The 12,203-nt window shown below is 41.6% G+C and overlaps 2 protein-coding genes across 3 annotated transcripts in view; both read left to right on the forward strand.

Moving 5' to 3' along the window:
* Window positions 1-3,511, forward strand: part of nlrc5 (NLR family, CARD domain containing 5) — a 29,574-nt gene extending 26,063 nt beyond the window's left edge. The window contains exons 50-55 of the mRNA XM_069716924.1: window positions 180-263; window positions 349-432; window positions 513-590; window positions 947-1,030; window positions 1,547-1,630; window positions 1,746-3,511. Of these exons, the coding sequence (XP_069573025.1) occupies window positions 180-263; window positions 349-432; window positions 513-590; window positions 947-1,030; window positions 1,547-1,630; window positions 1,746-1,827 (496 nt within the window). The 3' untranslated portion in view covers window positions 1,828-3,511. The remainder of the gene's footprint in view (window positions 1-179; window positions 264-348; window positions 433-512; window positions 591-946; window positions 1,031-1,546; window positions 1,631-1,745) is intronic.
* Window positions 3,512-4,354: 843 nt separating this feature from the next.
* Window positions 4,355-12,203, forward strand: part of cpne2 (copine II) — a 36,413-nt gene continuing 28,564 nt past the window's right edge. The window contains exons 1-2 of one of the 2 annotated variants that reach the window (XM_069716898.1): window positions 4,355-4,608; window positions 8,040-8,240. In XM_069716898.1, the coding sequence (XP_069572999.1) occupies window positions 8,064-8,240 (177 nt within the window). In that variant the 5' untranslated portion in view covers window positions 4,355-4,608; window positions 8,040-8,063. Of the gene's footprint in view, window positions 4,609-5,056; window positions 5,160-8,039; window positions 8,241-12,203 lie in introns of those variants that run through there. The other variant, XM_069716899.1, reaches the window with a different exon arrangement.

Genomic DNA, 12,203 nt, shown 5'->3' on the forward strand with positions numbered 1-12,203 from the left:
TTTAATTTCAATAAACATGAAGCTTTTCTATGAAAATTTTGTCTTTAACATTATGTTCTTTGCTTCGAAAAGTATATTTTAAAAATATTTTTGTTTTTGTTACTTTGACTGAGTATATTTGTTTAATGTGAAGAATATAAATAACAAAATGAATCTTAAAACTTCGGTCTTTCCTCCAGTCTGTCCAGTAACAGTCTCTGCGACCTCACTGCTGCGGGGATGGCCGTTGTTTTCCCATCGCTGACGCACCTCGCTGTGTTCGAGTACGTCTCACATGTTTGAAACGTTCTTCTTAACACTTTTACTCTTTATATCTGAGTTTTTCCAACATTTATTTTCTTTATCTAGTATTTCAGAAAACCGTATCGGACCTGAGGGAGCAGCGAGTCTGTCCAAAGCAATAATGTGCATGAAGAACCTCAGAAAGATTCAGTAAGACTCGTCATTTTGAGAATCACAGCACAGATAAGGAAGTAGATGTGCTGAGTGTTTGTGTCTCTGGTTCGTCTCAGTCTGACCTCCGTCGGGACGTCGGAGCTGTGGGCCGTCGCCGCCGGTCTGGCTCACTGTCCCCTCCTGCAGGACGTGGGGTGAGATTAAAAAAAATAATAAAAACATGACCATAAACTGGTAGTAAAAGCCATGTAATGGTTAAATTCATCTTCTTATTACTTCAGAATCTGTAAGTCTTCATGTGGCAGCTTTGTTTTCAGCGATAGCGACGTAGTTAGCTTTCAGTGAATCCAACTTCCTGATGTAAGCCTGACATATTTCATCGATCATCATACACTAAAGATTATTTCATTATAATTATATTTGTGTTAGTTATAACTCATTTCAAGCATGACATCTTTCAAATGTGACCTAAAGGCTGAAAGAAATTGTTAGTTCAAATATTCTATAATTCTCTGTTTCTCTCTCTGTAACTTTCTCTGTTTCTCTCTAGTCTTGGATGGAATAATTGTGGTGATGAAGTTGCTCTGGAGCTCGCCAGAGTTCTGCCTCTCTGTCACAGTCTGACCCGGATAGAGTGAGTTTGATAAAAAAAAAATAATAATAAACACAAATGTACAAACAGACACACAAATGTTAAGAGATTTACAGTTTGCATCAGTTTTTATTTTTTTTAAACTGGATTTTTCTCTGTTTCAATTTCATTTGATTTAGTGTCTCTTCTCATTTCATCCTATTTTTAAAAACCTTCATTGCAGAACATTTATAGACCCCTTTCAACCGTGAGAGCAATTACAAAAACTTTTTACAGCTGCACAACCTATTCCACATAATTTACTGTTCAGTAAGATAAGATGCATCAGTACCGCCCTGTGAATGTCTCACCAGACACCAGATTTGAAAAAGTCCAGAAACTGTGAAATACAGAGTTTTACCTCAATCAACGGACGTTGATTTAATTTACAGCAAAAAATATTTTTGTGCATTTTGGGTGGGACTGGCTAATTGTGTGCTATATTCTCTCAGTACTTTATGCCTCGTTTAGGTTTTTCATTTCATTGTAAACAATAAAGTGTGTCACTGTTGCTTCTAGTCTGGAGTCCAACAATGTGAGTGTGTGTGGAGCGGAGGCCCTTCTTAAAGCCTTGCGGTCCTGCCCAGCTCTGCACCTCATCAGGTAAACTTTGGCTCATCCAGGCACCCGTAGACTCTCTGCTGACACCTTATTGATTTATAGTGTCGTGTTAATGCAACATCGAGAACATCAAACCTTCCTCCGTCTGTGCTCGCAGGCTGTGGAGGAACAAAGTGTCCCCGAGTGACGCCCAGAGGCTCCATCTGGTGGACAGGAGGCTGAACTTCTCCTCCACCTGACCTGATGACGGTGGGAGAAGCGTCTTCCAGTTCGTCTGCAGAGGTGAATCACAGCAACACTACTGATCGACTTCTGCTACAAATTTAGTTAAACAAACCATCGGAGGCATTTTTTTTCATTCCTGTTCTCCTGAAGTGTGTTGATTTCTCTCATTTTAAAAGCAGCTCTGTGGAACATTATACCAAAGCACTGAAGCACAACAGTTTGTATTTTTGAGAGTATTTAAATGTATGACTAAGCACTTATTGACCTCCAGTTTCGCAACAGTAAACTGCTGTTATTAGCTGACAGCGTGTCCTCTGGTGTTCAGTGGGTTAGGGTCACACATTCAGGATCTGACCACATGTGGAACATGGTCACGGTCCCCCCATCTGTTTCTCAGTTATGTACTAAATAATGTCTGTTTTTAAAACATTATGATGCTACAGTGAAGTTGACCTTTGACCTTTTGGACAGAAAACGTCGTGACTTCCATTGTTTCATCCTATCAGACATTAGTGTAAAGTTTTGTCACAAGCAGCGTATGAATTCATGAGGTGCCAGCCATAAATATGTTTTGTGAGGTCACCCTGACCTTTGACCTTCGACCAAAAAAATCTAAGCAGTTTATCTGTGGGTCCAAGTGAATGTTTTGCCAAATTTGAGGAAATTTCCTCAAGGTGTTCTTGAGATGTCGTGTTCAGGAGAATGTAATAGACTAGTTGAAAACATCATGCCTCTTGTTTATAGCTGTTTGTGTTACTATATTATACAATCAATTAAAACTATTTAAATTAAAGTTGGAAAAAGTCAGGAAATCCAGAAATAATACAGTGCAGAAGACAGAGATGTTATAATTTATTTCAAACTAAAATCATGAGCACTGTGAAGACCTGAAGGTCCCGATACAGGTGTTATAGAAATATGACCATAAAATCAGTGAAGAGAATGTTTACAAACCGACCCGAGCTGCTGTGAAACTGGAGGCCGCGTCGGGTTTTTCTCTCCGGTGAGAAAACAAATACTGAATGTTTGTGGGCTCAGATTGAGTCAAATTGCACTGAAGTGTGTTTACAAGAATTAGAGGCCACGGTAGCTAATACACAATAAATCATTAAGTCACAGTGAAGGAAGAGTTTTCTGCTCTCATCCTCTTTCCAGGTTGTGGTCTCTGTCCAGATTGTGTATTTATTTCTGCTGTTCATTATGGAAAGGAATTGGGGATCATATTGTTTTAAGTTATTTATTCAGCTGGTCAAGTTTGTATTTGACACTGTTAATAAATTATTATGTGTATTTTGAAGTTAAGATGGCCAATTTGATTCCTTGAGTTTTATAACTGTGTTATTATAATAATAATATCATGTTGTTCTCAGGTCGTAAAATAATGCAACTTATTTCATACCGTTAGATGTTTTCTTTCTTTTACAACTCAGTTTGGTTTCAATTCCTGTTTTCCTTTTTTATCTTAATCCCAAACTATGATGCATGTTTGAGCACAAAAAGAGCAAAACTTATTTGGAAAATCACATGGATTGTTCTTCTTTGTAAACAGGCTCTTTGTCTCTTCAGATAGTTGTGAAATAAAATCCCACACGCAAAATCTGCACCTCAAAATATACTGAAAATGTTTTGTATATGCAGCTTACTTTGTTTGATAGAAAAAAATAAGTCAAAATAAAAAATTCTGACTAACAGCAACAACAGCGTCTGAAATGTCAGCTGTGGCCCTCATAGTGTTTTCATTTATGTACACGTGCTCCCTCTTGTGGTTAGAACTGGTGGTGCAAATGTGTTGCAGTTTCAAAGATTCAGAGATGCACATTAACAGCACTGCCCGCTGTAATCCTAACAAAAGAGATTCCCCCCAGGTCTTTTCTACTGAAGGCGTTTTTATCAAGTTATAGTAATTAAATCACAGATGTAAATATTAAATTAATGATGACTGAATTCCATTTAGCTGCTTAACTTTCAAGTCATCGTTAATGTAATCAGTGACACCTGTGCTTTCCCTGGTGACGAATGAAAACATCTGCATCACTTTAAAATGAAATTAAAAGTGCAAAAGAAACTGAAAAACGTTTAAAGATAGAACTAATAATAGAAACCAGAATTTTGCAAAAGTACTTATTTTTATACTGAATATGGACAGAAGAAGCGTTTAGTTCAAGTAAAATAAGTAAAGATATGTACCTGGGTAAGATAGATCCCCTAACTGACTGTATTTCGTTACTTAATAGTTCATACTGCTGATGAATGTAATGTTTGTGTTGACCACGAGAGAGTGCCAGGGGAAGAATCTCGAATTTGAAATAGAAAAAAAAAGAAATTTACAAAATCCCCAAATCATTCCGATATTTACAGGTAAGTATGTAGGTTCCCAGTGACGCAAACCACACGCAGTTGCACGCACCAAACAAATTAAATAAAGACTAAATAAATAGAAAACAAATTACAGTCCAAGCCGGAAGCGCTTTGCTTTTTTCCGGCAGTACCGCTTTTACTTTGACAGTGAACTTCCGGTGTGTAGTTAACGCCGTGGAGCTTGACTCAGCTGCGTCCGTCAGTGGCGCTGAGCGCAGAGAGCTCAGTCCGCGCTGCGAGGATGATTTGCGCTCACACACTGTTGCGCCTCGCAGGATCCTCGGGTTCAAAAATGTCAACTTCCGTTTTCACTTTGTAGAAAAAGTCTCCTCGCAGGTTGTTTTTTCTCCCCCACTTTTTTCTCCCTTAATTTCTCCTCGCTGCGCGCGGCAATTAAAGAAATTGTCAAGTGAAAGTTGGTCGTCATTTTTACTGAGGTGAGTCGTTTTGTTCCTCCTGCATGTGCCCGTGTATTATACTCGGTGTGTGTGTGTGTGTGTGTGTGTGTGTGTGTGTGTGTGTGTGTGTGTGTGTGTGTGTGTGTGTGTGTGTGTTTATGCGTGCTTGTGCGCGTGTGTTGTCTAAAGGATGTTGTGGAGCAGCTAAGACGAAAAATAACACCCCAGGTTAAATATTCTGCTGGTTAGAGGTAAAAAAAAAAAAAAAAAAAAGAAGATGTGTCACTGCGGAATCACAGGTACACACACATGCATATAAAATAATATTAATGTTAAATTTAAATTGACACGTGTCTGTCTGTGATTACTGTTTACAGTCTGCACTTCATCACTATTTTGGCCCCTTTTGGCGCCAGTATTTTCAGACAGGACACGCAATTAGACTTAATGACTGTGTGCAAAGATAATTATGTTTTTAATGAACCTGCCCTGTGTGTTAGGTCGCCCTACTCCTCCTCCACCTCCTCCTGCAGAGAGGTGACTCGGGTGTGGATGTGCGGTGTGACTGGGGTGTGAACGTCTTCAGCAGGGTCAGTACACATCCAACATGAAACCTGGACCTGGCTGCCGGATATACTGCAGTTTGCATCAGGTTTTTCTTTTTTTTTACAGTGCAAGCTTTTCTGAATTGTTTTATTATCTTGGCACATCGGGGGGAAAAATTGATGTTTTAGTAGCAGCAGATTATTGTGTTTCTATTTGATTCAAGACAACAACAAAAAACATTCTGCCATGAAAAGTGCAGCAAAGTCCATTAGAGCAGGAGAAATGATTTTTTTTTTTTTTTTTTTTTTTTTTTGTATCTCCTTATAGCTGCAGTTTTTACAGTTATAGTTAAATCTGAGTTTTTACAGCTGCTTTGTTTTTGCAATTTAACATCATGCATGAAGTCATATTTCATGTGTTATTTCTATTTTTTGGTATTCTGCACTGCCTGTTTTAATTCTGTCAGTCAGTCCAATGCGAGGGATGCAGCAGGTGTCTACAGAAAGCCGGGTTTATCTCACTGTCTGTTGGAAAAACCAGCTCCCTGATGGAGCGCCTTTGTTAGTATTATCAGTAAATGCAGGCCTGCATGAGAACGAACGAGTCCGTGAGCGGCGGTGAATGAATGAGTTGAAACGAGCTTGAATGAGGGAAGTCGGTGAATAAAAAAAAAAAACTTTCACTCTGGTGTCTTCGGTGCGTCACACCACTACCAGCGTGACATCATAGGAGCAGAGCGGTTACGACACATTAGTCTCTTAGCAACAGACAGCATCCTTTTAGCGTGCCGCTGTGAGAACAAAACCACCTTCATGGACACTCTTCTGTTTTATCAGGCTTTAAGGACACTGTGTGTGTGTGTGTGTGTGTGTGTGTGTGTGTGTGTGTGTGTGTGTGTGTGTGTGTGTGTGTGTGTGTGTGTGTGTGTGTGTGTGTGTGTGTGTGTGGTCTTTTATCATGTTTAATTCTGGATATCATCAACTTGGAATCACGGCAAAACGTGAAATAGACACGCCCGTCCACTACAGCAAAACGTGAGATAGCAACGCTCGGCGACGTCTAAGCGTGGAAGTTTCACGTTTTCCTTGTCGTGGAGGACAGAAACCTTCTGCATGCTTCCAAACCATGTGATTTACAGGAAAACAAAACTATTAGCAAAAAAAACACCTGGTTGGGGTTCGGAGAAAACCAAAGCATGGTTGGGGTTAGGGAAAAAAATTAATAACTCAAGAACAACGTTGTCACCTTCTGGATTTGTCTGCGATTCAAAAAAGTGTCCTTTGTACTTGGTATCGATACGTCTGTTACGGTACCTTGGTCGCATGGTCCTTCGTTATGTGACATTAACGTGCGTTTAAGTTTCACGCTTACAAAAAGGCGTAACTTTCACGCCTAGACAGCCCTAAGCGTGGCCATCTCACGCTTTGCCGTGTTGGACGGGCGTGTCTATTTCACGCTCTGCCGTGATACCGGGTCGATTTTATTGGAGTTTTTCTGAAGGCAACACTGGGGAACCTAATGGGAATTTGATCATTTGGACTTCCTTGTCTACCTTTTTCCTTCCTGTCCGTCCCTGCTATGTTCAACTTTTTACAAACTCTCATCAGTATGTGATAATCTGCCTCCGTAAAAGCTCTGAAATCTGTGTGGAAATGCGATCTCTGCCTGGCAACACATCCAGACAGCCCTGTGTGTGTTTCCAGCATCTTATTTTCTCTCCGCCGCTGCGTTTCCAGTCATTTATGATTCTGTAAGAGTGAACATGACACATACTCGCTCCTGTAAAGCACTACGTTACGTAAGACCTCTAACGAGGAGCTGCTTGTTATCCTGGACAGCAGCCAGCAGTGTGTGTGTGTGTGTGTGTGTGTGTGTGTGTGTGTGTGTGTGTGTGTGTGTGTGTGTGTGTGTGTGTGTGTGTGTGTGTGTGTGTGTGTGTGTGTGTGTGTGTGTGTGTGTGTGTGTGTGTGTGTGAAAACAACCTGTAGTTCAGATTACATCATTGCAATGCATTCGTTTATCCACTGTGACTCTGGCAGATACTTTGGGCTGACGGGGATCCCAAAAAAAAGCAGCGAAGAATAGAGAGTCGAATGCAACAGAGCTGGTTTTGTGTTTCATTTAATAAATGAGTCAGTTGACAGAAAGGGAAATATTGTCTATTTTTTATAAGAATATTTGCAGGTTTCAGCATCTCAAATGTGAGGATTTGATGCATTTCTTTGTTGTACATCATGTTAATGTAAACATTTTGGGATTTCTGAATAATGGTTGAATAAAAAAAAGACTTTTAAAGACATGAAATGAGGCTGTTAGAAATTTTTAATCTCATTTTTCTCTATTTTTGCTAACAACTAATTAAGAAGATAATCTGCAGATTCATCAATAATGAAAATAATTGTTAGTCCACTGTGTTGATCCTCACTTGTAAGATATCAACAGGTATTTGATTGTTATGATGGTTGTGAGAGGACTGCTGGTTATTTTTGATTTTGCTGTATCGACTGGTCGTTTAGTCTGCAACAGTCCAAAAACAAAGATATTAAGTTCACTATGATGTACGACTCGGATTACATTTTGTTTTAGAAAATAGCTGAAACAATCAATTAAGTTGTTTGTTATTTTTCTGCCCATCTGCTTCTTGTTTCAGCTCGAATATATGGAGTCAAATTTCTCAATGAATTGGAACCAAACTTGATATTAGTGGCTCCGAAACTATTTTGCTCTGAAGAACAAATTTGTGTTTTGAAGGACTTTACTTCACTAAGAGCCCCGAGAGGACAAAACAGTTAATTTAGCTTCTTCTTTATCAGTTAACAAAATCCTATGTTTCTTTTGGAGAAGTTTCCATCTCTAGTAGTCCAAGTACTCGTAAGTGTGGGATGGTATATGTATGAAACTCAAGTTCATTTTCCCTCCCTCAGGTTGATCAGCTGTGACCTCCGACCATGGCCTACACACTAGGCTCGACCACCGACGGCCAGACGCGCAGTGTCGGACCTCAGCACTGCGTCACCCGGGTGGAGCTGTCCGTCACCGCGACCAGCCTGCTGGACCGAGACGTAGCCTCCAAGTCGGACCCGTTCTGCGTCCTCTTCCATGAAGTGGATGGAAACTGGGTGGAGGTACGGTACGCCGTGCAGGCGGAGGGGCCGATGGGAGAAACGAAAGCTGTTTTTTGTTTTGGTACAACAGGTGGAAGATGGTGCAGAAAAAAGTTCATTTATGAGTGTTTTGCATCAGAAGTAGTCAAACCCATTTGCGTTGCCTCTCCGCGCTGTGTTTCAGCTCCAGGGAGGTGGAGAGAGGAGGATAAAAGGGATACAGGAAATAAAAAGAAGACTGAGGGGAGGATGGAAGTGTTAAATAAGTGTTAGAAGCACTTTCAAGGTCGCGTCCACCGGGCTCTTCCAGAAAAAAAAGAAAAAGACCAGAGGATTTTGTTTTTGGTCGATGTTACTCTGCAGGCAGAAGCCTATAGTTTGTGAGCCAGATCCAAATTCATGTTGTTGTGACCATCTGGCAGCAGCTATAACATGCTGAGGCCAATAGAAGGAGGCAATTTGGCAATTTATATTTTTACTGCAGACTGGGCTAAAGGTACTCTTGTTTTGACTGATATCCTTAAAATGTCAGGATGCATCATAATGTAAAGCCTTTAAATGGGCAAAAGGATGCAAAAGCAGCCAGAAATGTATGAAAACAATATTTGAAACATGAAAAATCCTGAAAGAAGCCATCACTAGTGAGCAGACAGTACATTTGAAGAGGTTTTAAAAGACTGCGTAGGTAAATAGTGCAATAATTCAAGAATAATGTTCCTCGATGTGAAATTGCAAAGAATTAGATTAGATTAGATTAGATTAGATTAGATTAGATTAGATTAGATTAGATTAGATTAGATTAGATTAGATTAGATTAGATTTCATCGTCTACGGTTCATAATATCATTAAAAGATTCAGAGAATCTTGAGAAATCTCTGAACACAAGGAACAAGGCTGGAAACCATTATTGGATGGTGGTGATCTTCAGGCCTTCAGGCAGCACTGCATTAAAAACACACTATTCTGGAGTGGAAATCACTGCATGGGCTCAGGAACACTCTGAAAACCATCGTCTGTGAACACAGTTCATCGCTGCGTCCACAAATGCAGGTTAAAACTCTCCAAAGAAGAAACCAGATAGAAACAAGATACCTTTCCTTCACTGTGCTTGTCGCAGCAACACGTACTCCATATTCATGTGCGTGGTTTGTACGGGTGTTGGCGCGTGGTGGTGGGTGTGCTCTAACCTGTTCGCCTTTCTCGTGTTTTTGATGACCGCACAAAAAAAGATTAATGAGGCTCTTTTGTTAAGGCTGAAATACAAGCACAAAAAAAAATCAACAACAATGAGGGCAATCAGAATTAAAAACCAAACTGTTTACACTGAAATGATTCAGTGTCCGAGGCATCAGTCAGTCCAATCACGTAGTTTGGGGGGTTTCTTCTGCCTCCGCTTTAATTCCAGAAACACTCCATGATGTGAATGTGTGATGTATGTTTTTTTTCACGGTGTATAAAATAGGGAAAAAAAAAAAAAGGGAATTTAAAGATGCTAAAAGTGGAACACGGCGATGAAGTTTCGGCGAGTGTAGGCTGCCGCTCGAAGGCGTCTCGGTTACAAACAGCTGGTAAAACAGGACAATCTGGGGCTTTGTGTGTGTGTGTGTGTGTGTGTGTGTGTGTGTGTGTGTGTGTGTGTGTGTGTGTGTGTGTGTGTGTGTGTGTGTGTAGGCGAATGCCTCGGGTTGTAGCTAGCTGTCGGTCAGCAGGGCATGTGGCTCCGATGTGAAATTGCCAACAGTTACCATGGCAACGGGAAGGGAAACAAAAGCCTCAGTGCTCCCGGAGTGAGGGAGCGGCGGCGGAGGCGAAGACGAGGCCCGAACCTTTCCTCGGATGTCGTCCACGGCTCGACGCGCTCGCTGCTTTCTCACTTTTTTGTTCTCTGATCCTCTCCTGTTAGCTTTGTTCTCTCGCTCCATCCTCTCTTTTTCCATTTCCATCTCCGATTGTCATTTCTGTCGCCAGCCTTCCCCGTCACAGTTTTGGTCCATGTTCGTGTGTTGTGTGAGATCGAGGCGTGAGAAGCAGCTGGGGCCGATAATGGGGGGCCGGAGGGGGGGTGGGGGGGGGGGGGTAAGGGTGTGAGAGTGAGGAGGTGCAAGAAAAAAGGGAGATGAGGGGGAAAAAAAAGGGTGAAGCGGAGGTTCGAGGGTGAAAATTAGCCAAAGAAAGATGGGAAGACGAGGAGGAGGAGGAGGAGGTGAACTAGCGACAGAACAAGACGAAGGTGAAAGAAAGTGAATGAGTGTATGAACGTATGATCGCGGCCGAACCGGATGTCAGAGAGGCTTGGAGGATCTGAGCTCAGCGACGTGGCTCCAATCACCAAACTACTGGGGCTGTTTCCTAAAGCCTGAGATTCTCTTCCCCCTTCTCCAAACTCCAAATCCTAACACTAATCTCAACACGTGTTATGCATGCAGATATAAGCCCGTGTGACTCCCATGCAGTGGGATGCTCAAATCAGCGGGGTTTAAAATCACACATTTAAAGTGCAACCTCGTAACATTCGCCGGATCTATTTTTGTGATATTAAACCACGTCTTTAGAAACATTTCTGCTTCATGGTTTAGTTGAATATAATGTCCTTCATGGAAACCTCCACGGTGTTTGTCACCTTTCCAAGGCGACTTTTATCTGTAAAAATAAATCAATTGGAATTAGATCAGTGTAAATATTTGCATAAAAAGTGACAAATACCAAACTACTGTAGGTTTGTCAACTCAAGATTGTTAGTTTATGTTAAAAAGAAAATGGTTAATATGTTGTTTTATTAAATGAACAAATATTCATATCCGTATTGCCCTCAAAATGCAGCACAAGGTGCGATCAAAACAATGCGAAACAGCAGCACACTGAAGAGCACCGAGCAGAAGGAAGCTATGACGTTAGTGAGTCGGTATTCCAAGTTACGTCACTTCATCAACATCAGCGCCTGAGTTACGCTCGTTCTTGTGCCATCAGCTACGTCATTATTTGTGATTTCACCACGGAGTCGCAGGGAGCCAAATCCAGTGAGTAAAGAGGTGTGCGCCTATGATTGTGTCATGACTTGCCTGTTTTCGACGTGCTGCGAGCGGGCGTGTTGTCGTGCTGGGGAAGCCTGTTGCCATGGCGCCAGAGTTCAGGTGGTTTTCAGCGAATGTTGTCAGTCAGACACATCCGAAGGTCCCGGTGGAACTCGGTGTTGACAGTTTGACTCTGGGGGACGAATTCACGGTGACACGACCTCCGCCAACGTCAAAGGAAACCCACCTGGTGTCTCCTGACCTGACGAACCTTTTTTGGTCTCGGACGGTGAAGCTCCGCCCCCTCTTGAAACGTGAACGTCACTCAGAAACACGTCGCCCGGCTCGTCGCTTCATCGCCGTCGACTTTCTGAAGCGTTTCAAGAGTCTCTGTTGACGATTTCTGGAGTTTGACCCCAAAATCTGATGTTTCTCTGCTCCAGTTTCAGGTCCGTGGTTGAAATCACGAACGTTCACTCAGGAGCTGATGTTGATTAAGCGACGTAACTAACGTTGTCATGAAGGTTTTTTTTTTTATTGTTGCATTCAGTATCACAGCATCGTTTTTACAACAGAGAATAATTCTTCCGTCTGAAAGTGTTTTGTTTTGATATTTTCTTAGTCTTATTTTTCTGATAGTAAACATGAACAGATAAAAAAAAAAAAAAAAAGGATGGAGTGCCTGAAGGGTCTGATTCATTCCCGTAGTCCGGTCAGCCAGGTTGAAATCCACAGTGACACAAATATGAGATGTGCACTTCAGTCTGCCGGGCTGCCGTCTCAGTAATATCCATTTTTAAGCCACGGGAGTGCAGCCATTCTCCTCTGCTCTGTTCCCGGGCATCAGGTGGATGGATAAATGCTGTAAGCGCTGATAGCGGGTCGAAGTTAAAACCCTTTCTCTGTAACCTCTCTCCTCTCAGGTCTTTACCGATAACAGCGTCTGCAGTCCGACAAAGGAAATATATTTTG

This window comes from Brachyistius frenatus, unplaced genomic scaffold (assembly GCF_029030835.1).
Source record: "Brachyistius frenatus isolate BFR_SWC_R1_liver_20210118 unplaced genomic scaffold, ASM2903083v1 Contig_164, whole genome shotgun sequence".
Lineage (NCBI taxonomy): Eukaryota > Metazoa > Chordata > Actinopteri > Embiotocidae > Brachyistius > Brachyistius frenatus.